This window comes from Microtus oregoni, unplaced genomic scaffold (assembly GCF_018167655.1).
Source record: "Microtus oregoni isolate MIOR12 unplaced genomic scaffold, Mior012 000037F_ref0000500, whole genome shotgun sequence".
Taxonomy (NCBI): Eukaryota; Metazoa; Chordata; class Mammalia; order Rodentia; family Cricetidae; genus Microtus; species Microtus oregoni.
Window position 1 is genome coordinate 5830184 of NW_024543096.1, and position 23926 is coordinate 5854109.

At 36.6% G+C, this 23926-nt stretch overlaps 1 protein-coding gene across 2 annotated transcripts in view; it reads left to right on the forward strand.

The window, feature by feature from the left end:
- Window positions 1–23712, forward strand: part of Acvr2a (activin A receptor type 2A) — a 75779-nt gene extending 52067 nt beyond the window's left edge. Inside the window, exons 5-12 of one of the 2 annotated variants that reach the window (XM_041631391.1) lie at window positions 5902–5925; window positions 9219–9362; window positions 11039–11182; window positions 12458–12603; window positions 13857–13971; window positions 16706–16844; window positions 19014–19144; window positions 20072–23712. In XM_041631391.1, the coding sequence (XP_041487325.1) occupies window positions 5902–5925; window positions 9219–9362; window positions 11039–11182; window positions 12458–12603; window positions 13857–13971; window positions 16706–16844; window positions 19014–19144; window positions 20072–20266 (1038 nt within the window). In that variant the 3' untranslated portion in view covers window positions 20267–23712. The remainder of the gene's footprint in view (window positions 1–5901; window positions 5926–9218; window positions 9363–11038; window positions 11183–12457; window positions 12604–13856; window positions 13972–16705; window positions 16845–19013; window positions 19145–20071) is intronic. The other variant, XM_041631392.1, reaches the window with a different exon arrangement.
- The last annotated feature ends 214 nt before the right edge of the window (window positions 23713–23926 follow it).

The window sequence follows — 23926 nt, forward strand, 5'->3', positions numbered from 1 at the left end:
TTGGTGACTTGTATAGGATTTTTCTGGTACCATGGAAGCTGGACCACATGAAGGAGGTTTTTAGGTCTGATCCAGTATGAATTAGCGTTGTGTGGCAAAATTTTTCCTGGGAAGATGCAACACACTTGTCTACACACCCCAAAGAGGATTACCGTAACAGACCAAAGTCATGGATATCACCAAAGTCCAGCCTGGTGAACCGTGAGTTTTATTGGAGTTACTTACTATATGGGTGACATGTTATATAACAGGAGCAAAAATGACTCAGTGATAACTGAATCACCAAAGCAGAGAACCTGGAGTGTACTACACAGCCTGCTGGCAGCTGGAGGGTGGCCTTTCCTCATGGCTCAGTTCTAAATCTCTTCCAGGCAAGCTTCACTGATTTCTGCTTCCTCTAGGAAGCTGGTTAAGGTTTGGCTTGTTAGGTCTGCAAGGGATTCTCAACTTTTATTGCATATTCTGGCAAAGAGGCTTAGTGAATCTGGTCAGTTTTAGGGACTTCCTGAAACTGTTATGAGTTGTTTATCTTCCTGTTTAAGGAGTTTCCTTTCAGGACGCTGTGTTTCAATTACCAAGGAAGCTGTTACACACAACTAGGTTGATTGATTAATGGCTAGAGTTTATTAAGACATGATTTTTCCCCCCCATTTTTTCCTCTTCTGCTTAAAACAGGGCTATGTTTGTTGTATGGACACAAATTACTTAGAAAGAGTTCTATCAAAAAGGAAAAGTCATCTGCACTTTTCTTTTATCACTTTCTGAAAATAATTTTAAGATTGGTGTGCATCCTTGGATACCTTTCTCTAGCTCCATCTGTTACATTTTCCTTTTCTTTCTTTTTCTTTTTGTTTCTTTCTTTTTTCCCCAAGACAGGGTTTCTCTATAGCTTTGGAGCTGTCCTGGAACTAGCTCTTGTAGACCAGGCTAGCCTCGAACTCACAGAGATCCACCTGCCTCTGCCTCCCAAGTGCTGGAATTAAAGGCGTGTGCCACCACCGCTTGGCAAGTGATGTATTTTTAAGTGAAACTTAGTAGAGTGTTAGTGTACGCTTAGGAAATACTATATAGTATAATGTGTGTTTATACAAATTGTGTACATTTAAGGTATACAGTGTGATATTTTATCAGTTTAGTAAAGTTCGTGTGAGATTTCTGATAGGAGAATGTACATCTCACAAGTATTCCAACCATATTGTTTTAACATGCTTAAATGCCATTTTATCCTTGCACGTCTTTGTATATGTGCATTCCTAAGAATGGTGCAGGGCTGCTAGCGATATTGTTCCTGTGTGTCCCACTGTGGTATATAATTGTTTTTGTATCAGCAATCAAAGTTGTAACCTCATTTAAAATGTACTTCTAAGCAAAGTTTTAGACATTACTGATATATAGTAATGAAAAAATTGAAAAAAATTACCCTTACTAAGCACACAGATATTTTTCTAGTTACAATTTCTATATAGTCAGGTGGAGATTTTCTAAATCTTACTTCAATATAGTCAGATGGAGATTTTCTAAAATTTCTGTATCCAAAAGCAAAAAGGGATAAGAGGAAGACAAAATCCTTGAAGTTAAACCTAGTTAGAGTAAAGCTACATATTACACTTACTTGTTAAGGCTTTCAGGAAATGTACAACGAGAGAAGCTGTAAGGAATCTTGGGATCCAATTAATAGAGCCGTGGCTGAGCATTCAACAGTATCAGATTTATTCATTGGCAACACACACACACTACTGCAGGTGCCCACCCGCCATTCAGTTCTTAGCATCTGGGATGCAGTTTTCCTTTTGTCAGCCTAGAATTGGGCTCATGAGTGTAGACCAAAATTCATGATTTGTCTTTTATCCGGCGAGCAGGAAGTAGCCAGGAGGAGGCAAAACTTTTCCCTGTACACTCCTTGTTACTCGGACTCTAGCCCAGACGTCTTCCTTTATTCCTTGCTACATCTAGAATCCTTTTCTATTAATTTGAAATAGTAGAAGTAGAAGAGCTCATTTGTGAATGAAATAAATACTGTGGGCTGCTGTTCTGTTTTTGGCGAATCTTTCTCTTGGTGCTTGTGTACCTGCTCTGAGCCCTGCACTAAGCATGCACCTAGTACAGGTCCAGGAGGGTCCCCGATTGCCCTCTAGTGGCTCACAATTACAGGAAGGTAAGATGAAAACTGGCTGTTTATTTAACTTTGCCATATGGAAATGAAGGTAAAGAAATTATGAAGGGAGTATCCAGTGGAAGAAAGATCTGATTGATATTCGGTAGTGCTGAGAGAACTCTGTTTGAAGTGTGGCCAGTGTTAAAATGCTCAGTAACTGTCTACTGTCATTGTTGCGGCTTCAACTCAGAAGGAATAATTTTCAGTGAAACTCTTACTGATATAATACTCTGAAATATCTGTTTCAGAAAGTTCATTTTATTGAAAAAAATATCAGGGTGCTCACAGGAGAAATGACACTTACAATCCCGTCCTGAGTGACAGTGCCTGGGCTTTTATTCAGTAATTATTATCCATTGAATGGCTTATTTCAATAATTAGATGGAGTCCATAGAAAACCAAGGAAAACTGATTAGAGTTCACTGCTTCATATTGAATATAGGTTTTATCTGTGCCTAGATAGTCTGGTAGTTAAATATTTTCTCATATCAATTTCCATTCTTTCACCTTCACTTAGAGGTTATAAATGTTAAAATAAATAAAAGTAGGGTTTCTTTATAGCTAGTCATAACCCTCATGCTTTTGAACAGCAGCTGAGAGGAGAATGGGCTTTCCTTCCATCTCTTAGGATTCTGTACCTCAGTGCTGGCTGCCTTGTGCTGCTAACAGCCTCGGGAGTCTGTCCAGTGTTTGTATTATCTACATTGCTTCCCGTTTGCTTTCAGGAAATGTACAACGAGAGAAGCTGTAAGGAATCTTGGGATCCAATTAATAGAGCCGTGGCTGAGCATTCAACAGTATCAGATTTATTCATTTATTAATCTCTATGCCTGCCTTTTTTTTTTTAGCTCAGAAACATTGTTACTGTTTTACTTTACAGATTTTATGTCTGTTCTTGCTTGTTGATAGTTTAAAGAATGAATTGTGACATTTCTAAGAATATATGATAATTAGATGGATGACTAAGAGGAGACACATTGGGAATTTGTCAGTTTTCACAGAGTATGGACACTTGATAGTCATAAGAAGAGGTTGTTGAATGTGGTGTCAAAAATGGAAATTACTTATCTATCTAACTAGATACACTTAAAACTCTATGTGTGTGTGTGTGGGGGGGTAAAACAGTAAAGTAGTATATGTTATATGTGTATTTATGAATAGTATATCAAAGTCTCTATTTCTAGCGTGATTTCTTTGAATGTTAGATGTGCATAGTTAACTGATTTCCGCACTTGGATATCTCTTACATTACCCATTCAAGGATAATGATTGTCTTTTCCAAACCCGGTTTTCAGTAAATACAGCACTTGTCCATGTGGTTGTGTAATCTAAAATCTAGGATGTGTCCCAATGTTTTTCATTCCCAATTGTCCCCTCTACTGCTTCATTTTTTTCAGGCTGCTCTCCTCAGGGAAAACTAGTCAGATGTCTTAAAGGTGCTTAAGCTCGTGACTTCCTTCCTACTGATTTTAGTGTTTAGTTATGCATTTGTTAGTGCAAATCATCAATTAGTCCATCTGCTGTGAAGTTCATGAGAGCCTGAGTGGTTAGTACTTGACACAAACAGTGCATTTAGGAAACTTGTTTGAATGAGTGAGTAAATGAATGGGTGAATGAAGTCCTGTATTCTTTTCTGATGTTTGACAGTAATTTCATTCCTTTTTGATAAGCTGCAAGTCTATTTCTGATCTGGAAACCTGAATACTCGGCATTAACGTGCTTATTTGATTTTTAGTTACTTACAGTTACAGTGCAGAGTACTCAAAGCTACCCTTCCATTTTGTGAATCCAGACTGTTTTGTTTGGTGAGCTTTTGTCTGTTTGTATAATCAGTGATCTCTTTTGCATGTTTTGACTGCATATACTGTAACAATTTTTCCTTTGAAGAAGCTTGTTGTTGGTGCTTCTCGTTCACCTTGTGTCTTTTGTTTGTTCTAATATTCATTTATGGAGAAGTATATCCAAAGAGATATACTTAAAATCTCTTTATGTTTTTTAGTTAGTTTAAATTTTGGGGGTTTTTGTCTTGCCCATTCTTATCACATTAAAGCTTGTTTTTATCCTTACTATTTTTTGATTTGTATATTTTATAGCTTATTTTGATGTTCATTAGGAAGTTTACTGAGTAGGCATACTTTTTAAGATAAAAGTAACATCTTCTTGCACTGACGTCTTTATCTCTGAAAGTTCTTGTGTTTAAACAAGATCTCAGTAATTCTTGTGTCTTTGCATTCCCTGTAAGAGAGGAACCATATTCTGGAGTGCTTAGGTTCACTCATGGTATAGTAGGATTAAGCTAGCTTTTTGATGGGTCATGAATAGTCCTGGATGGTTATCACAGGATGAAAATTCAGCAAACAACTAGTATAGATAATGGATTGTCATTTCTTTTTGTTAGTGGCACTGTTCTCTGTAGAAAGAGTGGCATGTGGGGAATGTGGTCATCTGTTTGGAAGTGGCTTATGTGCATTTTACTTAATTTAAAATTCAAGCAGTTATCTCTTTAGGGGCGACTTGTTCTCTATTACTGTCCTGTTGTCCTCAGGCTGTGAGGAAAGTGTCTGGATACTCATTTCCAGGGCACTGCTTAGTACTCAGTTGTACATACCTTCTAAATTTAAAGTTACTGTAATACTAAAATTGTACTTTAACTGCAAACAAATGCTCAATTCGAAGTATGAACTAAGTCACCATTCTCGTTGCTACAGCTGGCTAGGGAAGTTTATAGCAGACCTAGTTTGTCACCAGGTTTTGTTGGTTTTTGGCCATTGTTCTTCCTCGTGTGTTTTCTTCCTAGTTTGTGTTTAATGAGCATACACATAGCCACCCAAAGCATTATTTTGTGTTTCATCATATGATTTTATTGCCTTCCAGAGAGGTGAGTTATGGTCACTCACTGGAAGTAGGAAATTTCAGAGGTTCTTATGAAAGCTGTAAAAAAAACAAAACAAAACAAATAACAAAAAAAAAACCAAATTAGACCTGAGAGACATTACAACTCCCAAAGGGTTTACAAGCATGAAAATGTAAGTTTGTTTCTTAGAATCCATAGAAAAGAAAAGAGGGGTAGGGGAAGACAGGCAGATTGGGGGTGATGATTCATGCTTGTTATAATCCCAGCGCTGGAGAGATTGAGGCAACTGGGTTCTGGGGCTTGCTGGCCAGCCTAGCCATCTCGAGGAGTTCCAGGCCAGTGGGAAATGGCACTTAAGAATGACTGCCCAGGTTGTCCCGTAACCTCCATGCACGCACCCATGAAAGCTGGTTTGAGAAAATTGGATTCCTTGGGGCTGTTTGGTGGTGTTTGTGAAAGGCAACACTGCCCTCTGCTGTTCAGAAGACAGTTTCTGCTCCTGTCCACCCCAGTTCAACTACCTGTTTACTCCTGCATTTAGACTTTAAAACCTTTCAAATAATAAGTAATGCTTAAAATTTATTTTACTTGCTGGCTTGAAGCCCATTGGGTCAGGTAATTTGAAGTTATTTTAACATAAAAATTTATTTATTTTCACCCTGATAGGTGATATTCAAGGATTTCACCTTTACAATTTTTTATAATAATACTTTCCTCTGGTTAAAAGGAAAGTGCTCTTAATTCTTACCTTAAAAATATAATCCATTGAATCACTGTCAACTTTAAAAAAACTAATTCATTCTTTCTTTCACCTTTGTAACTGATGTGTCATTTTTCATTTCATTCTAAATATGAATCGTAATTTCTTTTGCCTGTGTTTTTTCTTCACAAGCACGCCTTTCATATAATGATAGAGGTAAGATGCATTGATGTTTGCTTATGGTTGTGAAAGCTTTTGTGGATGCCCACAGAACATTTGTCCTTAGAGTTTTGTTGTTATTATTGCTGTACTTTGTATCCTTTATAGTTTATTTACATTTTTGTCATAAAATTCCCGCTTTTGTATACAAATATGATTCACTTGGCATAGTTAAAGGTTTTGAAAAATTTTTGGCAGTATTTGTACTTATCTAAGGTAGAATGTAGAAAGAGCTATTTCAGCTGAACAGAAGAGAAAACCTAAGGAGGTCATTAGACCTAGAAACCCAGTATTTGTAATTTTTTAATAATATTTCATATATTTAAATGTCAGTGTTCACTCATTTAAATAAGAGATTATTTTTTAGTCTAGCTCATTACTTTTTAACTTAAAAATCTGTATTTTTCAATGGCATCTCTAGCAAATGGTTTAGCTGCAGAAATAGCAGCACCTTTGATAAATCCCTACCTGGAAGGTTGAGGCTGTTTGGATTACAATATATACTTAATTGAGAAATAAGCAAAATTGATCACAGATGGCTTTGCTGCTCCTCTCGAATAGTGTCGCAGCATTGGGTACAGTTATGTCACTGGGCAAGGTGCTCTGGACAGTGGGGTTTTACCAGTAGCTTCATATTCAACATATCTTTTGATGTCTTAAGAAGGAATACAAAGTCAGAGCCACTTCTGATGTTTTATGCATTCAATGGTTGTTGAAGGAGCACTGGGATCTCAGAAATTCTGTAGTCCTTAGAGTTTGCTGCCCTCCGAGTGTTTCTGTGCAGCAAGGCAAAGCCATGCTTTTCGGATGCCATCATTTATAACATGTTAAGTTCCCATTTGTCTCCTCGAGGGTTCAGACATTTAATGATACACTCCTCATCCATAGAAACACATACTGAGTTTTTCTGATCAAATAGCTATAATGATGCTAATAAACTGAGAATCATTTCTAATATTATTATACAATAAATGAAACAGAATTTAGGGGTGATTTAAAGCTTCATTCTATTAACTTCTTAAGAAAGAAAAAAGGTATGTCGATGGTATAATGTACCATCATTTTATTATGAAGCTGCTTATTAGCCCAATCTTGAAGTATTTGAGAATATTAAAGTATACTTAAGACTACATATCAAAAGGTTTTGATGTTGATAAGAATAAACCTTTGAAGGTCATTTTCTTCCCTTCTGAAAATTGGCCAGTGTTTAATTTTTCATATTGTTGGGAAATTTTGATAGTTGTATGTTTTGTAGCAATTAATAGTAGAACTTTGAGTAAAATTGTAATATTAAAGCTTGATTCAAGATTTCTCTATGAAATAAAATTACATTAAGAAATTTACTAAGGAAAGCCTAGTAAGCCTGTAGGAATTTTGAAGTTTATTTTACATCTGGAAAACATTTAACATACTTTGAGCTACTGTTATGTTATTGAGATGTTAAAGAAATCATCTCAATTTTGTGTCATTAACTGGATTCATGTCCATGGTTGGTGCCCCTTTAAACACAGAACAAATATGTGTTAGTGATCTCTAGAGACACTCTTGGGCAGTGTATAAAAGGGCTGTCAGATGAGAGTGTTATAGTTGTGTTACCCTCTTTTTTCAGTTATTACCTGAAGGTTTTAGTCATACTGCTTTGAAAAACTGATCCTTATCATTTCTATTTAGTTATTTCTGTATAAACCTGTACACTTACTCTTAGGCCTTATAGACTAGCCTGTTTTCTTGCCTTTGAAAGAGCAGTATTCACCTTTCCTCTCCAGTTGCCTCAGTCAGCCTTTTCCTGTCAGTAGAATCTTAAAAAAAGGCAGAAGACAGTTAAGGACTGGTGAGGGGGGACACGATCCTCATAGCAACTTAACAGAGAAGACAAAGGCTTCCCTCCCTGAGACTCACTGTGAGCCTGGCCTTGGTGTAGGCTTTGGAGACAACCTCTTTGGTCCATCACTCTGCTAAAGAGAGGCACTTGGATTTTATTAACCTGTGGTTATTTTTAGGTAGAAACAGCAATGTTGGTAGGCATTTAAAAACAGACATGACTTGAGAATCAGTCACAGGAAGTCTTCTGTCTTACTTTTTAAAATAGGAGTTTTCAAGCCTTTAAATCAGGATTATCTAGAAGCTGCGGTCGTTTTCCATGTAATACTTTGCATTGTTTCTCTGCTTGGGCCATTGTAATGCTTGATAGAAATTCTTTAGACTCACAGACTAGTGGCCGAAGGATGGCTACAGGGAGTACTAACAGTCTTGAACATTATGGAGTTGTAAAAAGGGAGAAGAAAGTTAGGGTGAGATGCAGTGATCTAGGATTCAATGCCATTCTCAAGTATCTGAGGTACCACCAGGAGTATTAGTTCCTTCTCACAGAACTTTTAGCCGTTGAAACATTTCTGTTGCTTTGTCCGTTATTTTCCAGAGGCTTCTTACATCTTGCTTTAGGTGCAGAGAGTAAATTGATTGAATACTTTCAGCAAAGGGTTGCCATTCTATTGGTGTAGGGAGTTTTCCTTGCAGTCCTCCTTTTTATGTATTATACTGGCCTTATTTTTAAAATCCATCATAGTATCACTCTGTCCTTTATTCACCATTACAAGTTTCCAACTATAACTACCACATTCTGAGATTTTTATTTGTTCTTTGTTTTATATTTCTCTTCAATTATCATGATTTTTATTTCTAGTCAATTTTGGGAAACAGTTAAAGGGATGAACTATTAGTGTTATGAAAAATCAGAATGAATGAACAAAATGTTTGTCTATAGAAACATTTCTTTTAAGTGCTTTTGTATTTGATATACTTGTTTAAGTGACCGGGCAACAAAATCAATAAAGAGAAAGTTAATACTAAATAGCCACTGGAAAAAATAGTAGATTTTGAGATTTTTTCTTTGAGAAATGGTTATAGTTTGCTGTTTTGAATCTTTTCAAATCTGCATCATTTAAGAGAGTGTGAGCTGAACAAAGCCAATGGTGTATTACTGAGAGTGTTCTGAAGTTCACAGAAAGCCTTGGGAACAGTGGTTAGACTGGGTTTCCAGTTTTTTCACCTGCTGTTCCTAAGTAGCAATAGTGGTAATGTCGTTAGACATTGCCTGCTTATTGGTTCCTGCTAACACCCAAAGCCCAGTTCTTGCAGGCTGAAAGCTAAGGTCACGCTGGCGTTCAGTCACTTATGTGTTCACAGTTTCTGTCAGTACCTTCTTCAGTTTCCTTACTTTTTTTCTCATTTCACAATCGATGTCTCATGTTCTGCTTATTTACAACAGTATTATTGTTATTTACCTGTAGGACCCAGGACCACCCCCGCCTTCCCCATTACTGGGTTTGAAGCCATTGCAGCTGTTAGAAGTGAAAGCAAGGGGAAGATTTGGTTGTGTCTGGAAAGCCCAGCTGCTTAATGAATATGTGGCTGTCAAAATATTTCCAATACAGGTATGTTTATTAAAGTTCTCTATCTACCTATGTGTTTTTAAAGCTGTAACCATTTAGAACGTTATAGCTCATAAACAGCCTGAAAACACGGCTATGTATTCTAAAGTGATTGTGTTCGTGGTGAAAGCAGTCTAGCCTGTCTGTGCTGCACTCACTCACATCCGAGAAAGGGAATGATCACAATAAATAAACATGTAGTCGATCTTTTATTAATAAACAGTAAAGACCAGTATTCTAGCCACAAAAATAACCTGTCTGAGTCATTGTCCTAATATCCCCTTGACAAGAAAGAACAACAGATTGTGTGATTTGTTTTAGAATGGCTGTTTGAGCTACATGACCAGACTTTGAGTCCTTTTCTTTGTACTTTTAGTGTTCACATATATTTATTTCAGTTTTTGTTGCTAATTTTTCAGAGGCAGTGAATCAGATTTCCAAAGTATTTGTTTTTCTTTGGAATGCAGCTGAACTCCCTATGAATGCCTGGCCTAAGGCAGTCTGTACTGCTGCTGTTTTGCTGCATTGCTGGTTGACTTTAGGGCTTCCACCTTCCCCTTTCTCTGCTATACACTCCTGTAGCATGGCACCCTTGGTGTTGGAGTCTTGGCTACTCATACTCAGCCTCCATCACCACAAAGCTACTACAGAAACAGTTTCCTTAACTACCTACGCTTTCGCCTCTCACCTCCTCTAAAGCCTGTCCCACAGAGTCTTTCTCTAGCTCAGCAGCAGTAGAGCTCTTTCACAAGGAGAAGCATTTTGTTGTGCTAAGATTTGTAGTAAGCTCTGGGAAGTCAATGTGTGAGGAATCTTAACAGTTAGAAAATAATGCAGCCATGAAGAGTAGAAATAAGAGCAGCTGTTTTATCTCATGCTTTTATGGACAAAGTAATGATTTCCATGTTATATGTTCATATATTATGTCTATATACATACATATATACTTTAGCAACCAAAAGCACAATCATTCTTTTACTTCACTGGAAAAATAATTGATTTTGTAAAAGTCAGAGGAAAAGCCAGAATTTCTTCTTGGATCCAGAGATTTCCTTACCATTAAATTATAGTGTAACTTACTTTCATTGGCCTTTCCTAGTGAAGAGAAACTAATCTTTTGTCAGCATATAATAGACATAGATAACCTGCAGGAATTGATAGTCTTTAGAAAAATAAAACCAATAGGTATTGTTAGCTTGCTATGGGAGTGAGGGAGGGACAGACTGAAGAGAGATTTACCTAATTAAGGTGGTACCTAAATTTACCTTTTAGGGAGATGACTGTGAATAGTAGCATAAATAGTTGCCTACCATAAAGTGCTTGCAGAACTTGTAAGCAGAATGTGTTGCTGTGTAGCATACAAAAATGCAGTGTTTTTTGATGAATGTCTGTGTTTGTAAATGTAGCAACTCAGAAAAGTAGATTATGAGGGAATGGGGGTAGGATTCCGTAAATAACGAGGATTTATTATGGATTATCGTTATTACCTGTTACAGATTTCTTTTATAGAAACAATGAAAGGTCACTTGTATTTAGCTCATTTTATTGCTGTATCACTTGTTCTTAGCTTATTTTGTCACTACTTCAGAACTCACTCCATCTATCTCAGTGTGATTTATTTTCTTGTACTTTTTGTGTTCTTATCGTGATTTTTTTCCTTTTTCTTTTCTTAACTGTAGGACAAACAGTCCTGGCAGAATGAGTATGAAGTGTATAGTTTACCTGGAATGAAGCATGAGAACATACTACAGTTCATTGGTGCAGAAAAACGAGGCACCAGTGTTGATGTGGACCTGTGGCTAATCACAGCATTTCATGAAAAGGTAAAACAACTTAATACTTAAGTTTTGTTAAGCTGGACTTGGCCTACCTACCTAATGTTAGCTGTTATATTTCAAGAGAGGAGTATGTTATCATAGTTGATTAATATTTGATCATATATCACTTATAAAAATCTTACAAAATTACTTTAAGGAAAGAACAATTTTGTACCTAACCCAATAATCACAGAGCAGCCCTTAGCCTTGCCTTCCTGTGCTGCTGCAATTACTTCTCCTAGGGCTGCTTTAGAACAGACAGTGTTTATTGTTTTCCATGTATTACTTATAATACAGTTTGATTTTATGAACGCTGCTTTTTTCTATTTTTATTTTTTGCCTTATAATTCTTTAATGATGAACCCCAAGTCAGTAACTTGGAATTAGTGCCAAAGCACATGTGTTTTTCCCTCATTTTTCAGTTAAATTTTTTTTTCAAGAAAATTCATTTGTGTAGCACAGGCTGGCCTCATTTTTTTGCCTTAACAGCCTCCCAAGTGCTGGAATTATGGCTTTGCATTACCATTGCCAGCTAAGATACTTGGTTTGTACAATGAGTGTCATCTTTGTTAAGTGTAACTGGTTTTATATTTCACTTAGTATTTGATCATAAGGGTCATAATATCTTTAGAAAGATTTTGTGTGTGTGTGCGCGCACATGCACGTACACACACGAACACATATAAGGTCCTTATGTAGAAGTTGATGTTTTGGATGTCTTCCTCAGTTTCCTTTCCTATTGTTTTGTTTTGAAGCAGGGTCTTTCACTGATCCTGTAGCTCACTGATTTGGCTGGCCAGTGAGTTTCTAGGAATTTGCCTGTCTCTGTGTCCTCCTAGCACTGGGCTCATAGACTAATGTGGATCTGAGCATCTGAACTCAGGTCTTGATGGTTGTGTGACAGGCCCTTTATCAACCAACTTATTTCCTTAGAAATATTCTGCAGATTAGTGGTGGTTTATGTTTTCAGTGTTGTTCTATAATGTTTTACTTTTAAGGTTAATTTTTTCTAAGATTTTCAGCTAGTCTTTTCTTTTTTTAAACCTTCTAAAGTCATGGAAATGAACTTATTTTGGTAATAAGGTTTTAAAAATAAGCCTCTTGGGGTTGAATGTTCATTAATGTGAGTTGGAAGAAAATTTGAGCAACTCTACAGTTATTGAATGATTGATTGATTAATTATGTACTGAAAGGAATGCATTGCCTCCATATCCAGAGAAGTTTCCATCTATGTAAAACTTTCATCAAGAGCTTCTGGGTTTCCCCCTCTCTTTTCTTTAGGGTTCGCTGTCTGACTTCCTTAAGGCTAATGTGGTCTCTTGGAATGAACTTTGCCACATTGCAGAAACCATGGCTAGAGGATTGGCATACTTACATGAGGATATACCTGGCTTAAAAGATGGCCACAAGCCTGCAATATCTCACAGGTAAAGCAATATTTGCATTTTCTTTTCGTAAACTCACAGGCTTATTATTTAAACTTTATTCAGGGTAAAATTTATTTTTGCCTTGATTATTCAATCATATTTGAAGAGGCAAAGATTTTCATTTTTTAAAATTAGGTTTGAGATTGACTAGGATATATCCTGAGTAATATATACATGTTCATCTCATTAGTAAAGTTTAATGATCTCATGTTTTAATTTGTCTAATTTCTGAAACCATGTTTGAGAATAAAGTTGTATTTTCTCTATGTTAAAGGAAAATTATTTTAATTTGAAATTTTGATTTACTTTAAAGGGACTTTTTTTAATAGATGCACAGTGATGAAGTTAAGGATAGACTGTTTTCTTTGTTTTGTTTTGGATGAGTATACATTGATTCCTTGAGTTAAAGTAGAAGGAGAGATCATTGAGAGGAGACAGCTGCCCAGTGAAGAAGTATACATGTCTAGTGAAGAAGCTGTTACCATATTTTGACAAGTGTTTGTTCCTGGAAAATAGATTTAGTTTGCCATTATTTAATTTCCTTGGTAGAACAAGTGATGGAGTTGTCACCTTCTATTCAGTTTTAAAATGGCTGTTTTAAAAGTAGCCATTAAGAGAGTGATTTAGCAAAGGTATAGCTGAGTGACTTCTTCAGAAAGGGCTGTTCTTTCTTTCATCTTCCTTCGTGAATCTGCCTTATATTAATATATTCAGACTAATCATCCAGACCTCCCCAGAGTTGTTATACAGACCCTGAAAATGTTTTGATTTCTAGAGCATTTGATTCTGCCTCCATCCTTTTGTGGGTCAATATGATGACTTCTAAGTGTAACTGTTGTTTGCTAGAGTTGTCTTTAATATGAACCAGATGAGGCAGATGTGTAGAAAGAATATTTTCCTGCATTACAGCTGATAGACTTTCCAAAGTACCAGGCTATGCTTTACGATAAAGGCTTCTGTGTGTTCTGTGTTTCCAGAGCTGCTTTCCTACAGTAGTGCCCGTGCAGTGCAAGGGCCACTGCAGTGAGGGCCCATTCTGAAGTGGAAATTTTTCCCAAAGGCTATTTTAAAAATTTTCTTATTTTTTTTAAGTTTCCTTCAAAGTTTATAACTACAATATCTGAAATGTTCCCATTACCTTTCTTTGCTTTTCATAGTTTTAAGAAACTTTATTTTTATAGCATATTCTCCTCATGTTCAATAGAAAATTTTAAAAGATAAATTATTTAAAATACTTTTTTTTTTATTTGAAGGGACATCAAAAGTAAGAATGTGCTATTGAAAAACAATCTGACAGCTTGCATTGCTGACTTTGGGTTGGCATTAAAGTTTGAGGCTGGCAAGTCTGCAGGTGACACCCATGGACAGGTAAGAACGCCCCACTATAAAGTGTGAGTAGAAAATGATAAGTGCATCTCTTCCATTAGATCAGTGCCGACTTGATCTGAGGCTGTTGGGCTAGGGACCAGTCACCGTCTGAGGAAGAGTGACGCCGCATTTTCACACTGTGTCCTCTGGGGAAGGCAAGCACAGAACATTTATCTGTGGCAATTGTTTTTTAAAATAATTAGTCACAGAAGAACCCGTTTTTAATACTTTCATCTTTAGGGAATTCTTAACATTAATGGCCGATTCATTACCCTAACAGTGGAGGATAATGGGTCACTTCTCACTACAACTTCTCCTTCCCATTTTTTTCTATGTAATACTTTCTTGCTTCTGGCTCTTTATTGATCCATTAACTCTTGAATGAATTGAATGTTTTTTCTTTGAGTTTTTTTCTAGAGTTCAGATCTCCTGAGAAAGCCGGAGTGAGGTGGCTTGCTCCAGTTGTGGTTTGCATCTGTTAGGAGGCTAAAGAGAGGGCAGCGCCCATGCATTATTCTCAGGGAAATGCGAAGCTAGGAAAGTTGTTACACCTTTATTATCCAAGGTCAGTGTAGGGGCAGGAGAGAGGCCCAGGAAGTAAGAGTTCTTCCTACCTTTGCAGAAGATCAACTTAATTTCCTGACTCAAGCTACTAAGAAATGCCCGCAAGTCCAGCTTGAGGGTACCCAACACCCTTTTCTGGACTCTGTAGGCACCCACAATCATATGTGCATAAAAAAACCTCCCTGTAGGCAGATTTTCTTTGGGCCCCCGACTTGTAAAAAGCGACTTAGAAACGTATTAATTATTGAAGCTCGGCCTTAGCTTCTTGTTCCCAACTAGTTCTTACAGCTTAAATTAACTCATCTTTAAATCTATGCTCTTTTTCCTGACTCAGTTACCCTTACTCTGTACTGTCCATCATGCTTCTTCTTCACTTGACTAGTGACCCTCCTTTTTTCTTTCCAGAGCTCTCTGTCGCCAGTGGTCCCTCCTAACCTCTTCCTGCCTAGCAAATGACCCTTCAGCTCTTCATTAAGCCAGTCACAGTGACATGTGTTCACATAGTGTAAAGGAATATTCCATAATACTTCCCTGTCTCTACAATTAAGGATAGAATATTTGCTTAAAATAGTTTGAAATATGACATTTCCTACAAAGCCAAATGATCTTTCAAGGCTTGTCCTTATTAGTTTTCTGTCTTTCAAGTCATTTGAGTTATTTGTCTATTTCTGAGTTTTCTTACTCCTTCCATATCTTGATCCCCAGGAACAAGCTGTGTGCAGTCATGGTGCACTAAATTCTGTCAACATGAATTAACAGTTTCAGATTTGGTTCAAGGTTATGTCAGCAGTTGCAGAACACTAGGAAAGTCGACATGATTGAGAATAGGGTCAGTTTTAGGGAGAATATTACAAAAATGGAATAGGAAGCATAGAGAAAGATTTCTGTGCTTATTGTATGATTGGCAACCATAAAACAGTATGTATGGAATACTTTCATCTTTTGGTATCATAGCAAACCTAATAACTTTTTTTTATAATTTATATTTTATGTATGAGCGCTCTGCATATATACCTGCTTGCTGGATCTTAATTATAGATGGTTGTGAGCCACCATGTGGTTGCTGGGAATTCAGGACGTCTTGAAGAGCGGCCAGTGCTTTTAACCACTGGGCCATCTTTCCAGCCTCTTAAATTTTTTTTTTTTAAACCTCATTCATGCCATCTTTTAATGCCTTATTACAATTGGGTTACAAGATTAGGCAAAATAAGTTATTACCTACATGGGTAAAGAGCTCTCTACTGTCATACCACCTTTCATTCATAAAAGAGAATATCTTAGACTAAAATAGATAAACTATAGTTTCCTAATAAAAGAAGTAATGTTGGATGGTACAAATTTACCTGTAAGTGAAAAAGTAGACATTGAAAGATATTCAGAACACAGTCACAATGTTTAGGCTGAACAGCGAGAGCCAGAGAGGTAGCTACTTTATATTCTGATAAAATCAGTTAAAAATGGAACTTTAGAGTTTTACTGATCAGTCCTTATTTATTAAATAAACCTATTGCTAAATGTGCAAATAACCACCAAAGTCTTGACTCAACATTCATAACATAGGAATGAAAACACCAGTGTCTAAGCTGCTTCTTTGATGTACATAAGTGTCCTGTAGTCTACGTACATCTCCTAAGCATTCACATAAAATACAATCAAAACCAACTAGCACTAGCTGCCGTGGCTTAGTAGTGACAGTTACAGTACTACAAAATGTACTACGAAATACCAAACTGTTTCGGACAAATGAAAATAAAGAGGAATTCATGAATAAATAAGATTTTCTACAAGGAGAATTTTTAAAAAATGTTTCCCTGGTAAATTATTTTTACATCGCCTTAAATGTTTATTAGTGAAACCCTAAAAAGGTATTCTCTAAAATGTAACTCGGACAATATGCATGGTGCCTTGTTTCCTCCATCCCACCCTTGAAGCAGACTGTTACTCAGCTCTTTGTGATTTGATCTGAAGGGAGGGCAAGCTCTGTAAGCCTCTGTGGTGAGAATACCCAGAAACCACCGTACGAAATAGACCCTGTGGTGTTACAGTCATAATTCAGTTACTTTACCCTGGATAAATAGATAATAAAAATCGTTAGTTAATAAACAAACAAAAACAAAAACATTAGTTCATAAAGTCAATGAGTACTGTTTGCTTTCAAAATCTTTTTCAGGTTGGTACTCGGAGGTATATGGCTCCAGAGGTGTTAGAGGGCGCTATAAACTTCCAAAGAGATGCATTTTTGAGGATAGATATGTACGCCATGGGATTAGTCCTGTGGGAACTGGCTTCTCGTTGTACTGCTGCAGATGGTAAGGGAAAAAGCATTTTTTTTTAAAAAAAAATATATATACCACATTTATGAAAGGGATTACACAAAAAGGTAAATAACTACATCTTCTTTTACGGACGCCAAAAGGTAGCTGAAGGTGAAGGAGGCAATGTGAATTTTGGGGTGCTGGGCATGAAAGGAACTGACATTGACACTTTGGAGATAGTAGATCAGGTAACACACACTCCAAGAAAACACATTGCTTAAGCACTTCATTGTGAGTCTTTATATCAAACTATGACTTGGTGTCCTGGTGGTGCAGGCCCTATTGTTAAGTAATTCATGGTTAAGGTGATAAAATACCTTCTGGAGAGAGTACTCCAGAGTGAGATTAGTGTGAATGGTCTGTTCCAGGACCTGTCTGTAAGGCATTTAGTGACTGTCATGGGGTGCAGTCATACCTAAGAAATGTAAGTTGGTGGTATCAAAATTAGGAAGAGTTACTTAGTGGGGTTTGGGGTTACTGAGGTATTTTTATGGCAAAGAAAAGGTTAGGTGCTGCTTTTCTTAAATGCCTTGTGTATGCTCTAAAATATTTAAAAGAGAACTCTGTTCACTTTACCTTTGGCCTTTAAAATCAGGGCCAAAGGAAAAGTGGACCACATTGAGGAAGTGGGTGCTTTAAAATTTGTGTCTAGTTAGTTAAAGTCCAGCATTTCTCAAACTGTAACGTGCACATCAAATTCTTAGGAATCTTGTTAAAAATAAGCCGCTAGAGGCTGGGAAGATGGCTTTGTTAATAAGAACATTGGTTGCTCTTCCTTCATAGGCATCAGTCATGGCTATGGTACAAACATGCAAGCAAAACAATCATCCACATTAAAAACAAACAAACAAACAAACAAACAAAAAAAACAAAAGACAAAACAGCCTGGGCTAAGTCCTAAGAAGTCTGTGCATCTTACAAGCCATCACTTTACTGATGCCAATGTTATTGACCTATGAACCAAAGACCGAAATTTTAAGATGTTAGTACTGGTTACTAGAAGTGCTAAGTAGTCCTTTATCTATCACAAGGTTCCCACAGGGCTGGGGAAATGGTTCAGTGGGCAGTCCTCATGACCTGATTTTGATCCAGCTTGCAAGTCTAGCCTACCCTTCCTTGTAACTTGTCCTCTGACCTCAATATTGCTTGTTGTAGTATGTACACACAGGTACACAAACACAATAAGTGTACTACTAATAAAAGACAGTTCCTAAAGTACTCGTAGAGGGCTGAGTCAGTGCCTTTTGTAATTGATGACACTACGTTTGAAGTATTTGATATATTTTTATACTTTGCACAAAGCATCTGTGTACATCTACTTCTCTCTGCTCAGTGGCACTGCCAAGAAAATATAGATTAAAAGCACATTTTCAGATAAGATTCAGATTTCAACTCTACTATATAATAGTCAAATACCTCTGTGCAAAATCTCATAACTTCAAGCTATCTTATTTACAAAATAGAGCAAATACCACCTTCACTTAGATATAAAGTAACAGTGAAAATGTAAGTATGTCTAGTCTGAATAAGAATCTATAGAACATCAGTTATTAACTCTTAAGTGTACATTCCTGTCTATCTGAGATCCAAGAAAAACAAGTTGTTTATATTACTTAATAAATTTTGTCATGAGGGTACATTTTGACTTGATGGGAATTCTGGTTGAATTATGCTTGTGATTTAAACATAAAAATAAACAGCATTATTTATAAATATAAAGATGCTTGTGAGAGAAAACAAAATATTGCAAAGAACATGAATTCTCATGTAGGATGTTTTGAGTATGCCACAGCTAAGTATAGCAGCTGTAGTGCTGAGCCTCCAGAGGCGCTAATAACTCTGAGTGTTAACATTCTGATACGAATGGCTGCATTTAGAGCTTTGATTTCTTAAGTCCTGACAGATTTTTGTCATATATCAACATGGGCACTCAGCCTATATGTTCCAAAACAGCCTGTTGAGGCTGAATATGAAGATCCAGAATTAGGAGCCAGCCAAAACTATTTACCCAGATCCTGTCCTAAACAAAACTTGTAAAAACAGACATTTTGATTTTTCAAGTATAGCCTGGGTCCATCTCTCTGCTGATTATAGAGTGCAGAATTAGAGGAGCTTGTACTAGTCAGGAAGAATTAAAACAGTTTTCCTCTTCTTACATTTCAGGACCTGTAGATGAGTACATGTTGCCATTTGAGGAGGAAATTGGCCAGCATCCATCTCTTGAAGATATGCAGGAAGTGGTTGTGCATAAAAAGAAGAGGCCTGTTTTAAGAGATTATTGGCAGAAACATGCAGTAAGTTTATTCACTTTTTCATTTGAAATTTCAAGGAAACATTTTTCAGGGGAATAGTGTATCAGTTCTGTGCATCTTTCTCTTCTGGTGGGAAGGTGAGCTTCACACAGACAGATGTTTTGTACTGGAGTTCAGAGGCAGAATTAGGGCTTTACTTGAAGTCATCTTCCCTGAGCTGTCCAGTTAAGGTCAAACAAGTTATTTCCTGCTTTGAAAGCTCCATGAGGAAACAAACAAACAACAACAAAAAAAAAAAAAAACAAAAACTGGATAGTCATGCTTCTAATGGATGGCATTTTAGCACTTACTAAGCACCAAGTTTTCTCTACTCCATGAAGTCTTATTCATTTCATTCAGGCTTTCAAGACTTTACTTTACAGTTAGAGCATGCAGAACAGCACAGAATTGTGTTGGCCATTTGGTGTTAATATAACTAAAAATCCAAGTAGAAATAAGTAACTACATCCTGAAGCCAGAGATGGATTCAAGGCCAGTCTTTTAACTTCCAAGGAGAAATGCTGGTATCAACTAAGAAAGCGATAAATACTGGTACCCACATTAGACTTCGCTGTGAGTCTACTTGAAAAGGTCAGGCATATGATCAGATTTATGAACTGTATTTTGGAACTTTCATGTTGTGGATCCCTAGTGCTTAGAAAAGTGACTTATTTTCCTGGCACATAAAATGACATTCAATAAAAGTGAGTTTTGCTCTAGTCATGGTATTTCACATGCTTGAGACAGAAGGCTCAAGAGTTTGAGGCCAAATATAATGAGTCAATTAAAAAGAGCCAAAGTCAATACTGGTCACACTTGGCTGATCTTGAAACTGTGACCCATGAAAGTACTTATTTCTTTATGACAGTGTTAGTCTGCTTCCTGTCAGGAAACAATAGCTATTATGTTTGACTGTTCTTCTCCTCTTAGGGAATGGCAATGCTCTGTGAAACCATAGAAGAATGCTGGGATCATGATGCAGAAGCCAGGTTATCAGCTGGATGTGTAGGTGAAAGAATTACCCAGATGCAAAGACTAACAAATATCATTACTACAGAGGACATTGTAACAGTGGTCACAATGGTGACAAACGTTGACTTTCCTCCCAAAGAATCTAGTCTATGATGGTGGCACCATCTCTGTACACACTGAGAATTGGGACTCTGAACTGGAGCTGCTAAGCTACGGAAACTGCTTAGTGTATTTTCTGTGTGAAATGAGTAGGATGCCTCCGGGACATGTACGCAAGCAGCCCCTTGTGGAAAGCATGGCTCTGGGAGACTTACTGCGTCGTCTGCAGCACACAGATGAAGGGGAGTCTAAGGGAAAAGCTGCAAACTGTAAAGAACTTCGGAAAAATGTCCACGAAGAATGTGGCCCTCTCCAAATCAAGGGTCTTTTGGACCTGGCTAATCAAGTATTTGAAAACTGACATCAGATTTCTTAATGTCTGTCAGAAGACACTAATTCCTTAAATGAACTACTGCTATTTTTTTTAAATCAAAAACTTTTCATTTCAGATTTTAAAAGGGTAACTTTTTATTGCATTTGCTGTTGTTTCTATAAATGACTATTGTAATGCCAACATGACACAGCTTGTGAATGTGTAGTGTGCTGCTGTTCTGTGTACATACAGTCATCAAAGTGGGGTACAGTAAAGAGGCTTCCAAGCATTACTTTAACCTCCCTCAACAAGGTATACCTCAGTTCCACGGTTGCTAAATTATAAAATTGAAAACACTAACAAAATTTGAATAAATCAATTCATGTTTTATAACAAGGTATTACAAATTCACTGTGTTATTTAAGAAAAAATGGTAAGCTATGCTTAGTGCCAATAGTAAGTGGCTATTTGTAAAGCAGTGTTTTAGCTTTTCTTGTACTGGCTTGTAATTTAGGGAAAACAAAGTGCTGTTTTTGAAATAGAAAAAAAAAAACGTGTCATTTCCCCTCCTTCCTTTCACCTTATATCCAAGTCCCAAAGTATTGCATACTTAAGTAGTACTTTTTTCTTTAAGGTGTGCTGTGTTTGGGAAATATTTGAAAACATAAAGCATGATTTAAAAAAAAACATTTAAGTGAGCTGTGACACTGGAAAGCTCTTCATTTTATCTTTTAAAATAGATTTTTTTCCTATTTATATATGTAAAATTGTGGTGTATTTCTTTTACCAAACAGTGTGTGGGATATTCTTATCACTGTTTTAGGATCACCTCAGGAAGTGTCATTACTCAGAATTCCTCACTCTGCTTTGAGACATATAACTATCACTATACTGTGTGGTGCCATCTTGTCAGAGTATTATTTGATGTCTGTGATATGAAGAGAATTACGTTAGGATAGAGATACTGACCGTTAAACACAGATTTCAGATATTACTGCTTTAAATCAAATCAGGGATAACAAGTTGAACCTATAACTTAAAATATGCAATGACATTTAGAGGTAACCAGTGGTGGTATATGGAACACAGCCTAGACTCCCCCGAGTTACTTTACAGCTAATTCTAGATAGTTCTTGCTAAGAAAATGGAACTGGTGGCAAGTAGGTGCCAGAATACTTTTAAAAACAACGGAACATTAGAATAGAATTGGCTTCTTCCTCAAACTTAGGTAAGCCTAAGTGAAAGATTTAATTCCCTGAAATTTTAGATTACCAACAAATAGCCAGTATTATGTTATATACATTTTTGTTGAGTCACTTTAACATCCATACATTAATTTTATAAACTTTTTACATTACTACTGTCAGGAGCTCACTGTGAATGCATTATCTTCGGATGGCTAAGACATCATACACTATATTTTACACAAAATGTACACTAATCTCTGGGAAGATTAAATTAATTATAAACAATACATAGGTCAACAGACTCTAAGCAGGGAGGGGAGAGTAATAGCATTTGTGTCTGTATGCCACACCCCATAGAGAACTGTGCTGGCTGTGTACCCAAGGTCTCACTGTAACCCAAAAATCGCCCAGTTTGGTGTTCTTGTTCTGATTTCTACATATTTGGCCTCTCAAGTTCTTGATATAGGTTTGCTTCCACTTGTAAACTAATCAAGGAAAACCATAAGAGAATGTGCATACAAGGAAATTGTTAATCTCCATAAACAAATTTCTAATGATTGTAGACATTCAACCTTTTTACAAGTGATAAGTGAGGGCTATGTGAGTGTCTGGCTTAGGAAAGCACTGCAGATACAATGTTGTCAAGACTGGTTCAAGAAAGAAAATGCTGTCCTCACGCGAGGGAAGCTTTAAGATATCTTGGGTATTGTATTTAAATCTAGCTTATCAATTTAAAAACCTGTATCCTCTTGAGAACTACATTTACAGAAAGCCTTTTTTATAAGCAGTAAAGTAAGAATGTTCCAGTGACTACCTGTCCTTATACCTAGTCTTGTTAAAACTTTCTTTTGCAGGGCATTTTAGTGTTTGGTTTACAGTAAGTGCAGAGCGGGCAGATAAAAAGTTTGATCTAGGGACACTGAAAAAGGAAGATCAAAGACTGAAAAGATTTTTTTTTTTTTTTTTTTAGGGAGATGGCAAACTTAGACCCCTGTAACTTTGTGTATGGTGCTCCTCATGATGTCTTGTACTTTGCCTTTCTGATCCCCACCAGAACTGCTGCTCTTACTTACTCTACCTTGCCCAGATCTCCTGTGAGAAATGCTTTATGATCAACTGCCATAGGACTGATGGATTAACCAGTGTTCAAATTTATTTGAAGTCTATCTATGCCCTGCACAGATCTTGTATGTATTTTAGATGCTAGGAGTTTTAGCATGTGATTTGTGATTCTTGTTTGGACGTTTTATTACAGGTACCTTGTGAATTCCAGAACAGAGACTGTGCCTCAATGATTGGTCCCATGAATTTGCACTATCTTTCGTGGTGATATTCTGAAAATACAACCAGGAAAAACAAAATCCAAAACCTTTGAATTTAAAACTAGAATCATATATCACAATTATGAAAACATCGCTTCTGTCCCCTTTTTTTAATCCTTCAGTAATAGTCACATTTAAGTAAAATTCTAATGGTTGGGAACAAACCCTCACCAGATAGATGGTAGTTTAGTGGAATAGACTGGTTACTGTTTTTTAAAAAATAATGCTTCATCAGATATTTTCCAGTTTCTCTTTTTTACTTTTTTGAAGAATTACTTTTTAGGAACATTTGGTATAATGTGCATAAAATTATTTACAATTTATGGACAAAGATACAAGTAGCATCTTGATTAAACATCATTTACCTCAGATATTCAACCAGCAGTACGTTTTTTATGCAGTCTCAACCCGTCTCTCCCTATTTGTTACCTCTCAAAAGATTGGTAAACGTTATTTTAGCTTTCCTCTGTATTTCCCGTCAGCGTTTTGGGCACAGGTTGTTGTACTACTGTCATATTGTACTTGCTATTTTTTTCCTGCAAGTATTTAACAGAAAGCTAAAAACGAAAAAAATCCCCATAAAATCCCACCTTGAATAAGTGATTGTTAAATATTGTACAAATAAAATGTATGCTATCCCCATTCCATCCCTATGTTAAATAAAAAATGAATATAGTATTGTTTTGCACATGCCGTTTTTCTTTAGCTGTGTACATTCTTAAAGAGGTAGTAGTTTTACATTGAGGCTTCTGCATAGAGAATTTCGAGGGTAGTTCTGTGAATTAGGGTAAATGAAATAATCCGACTGTATTTCTACCCAAGTGTCTGTGTTGTTCCTACTGCCTATGGGAGGGATGCAGAGGCTATTGGTGAAGTCAGTGCATTTCATGGG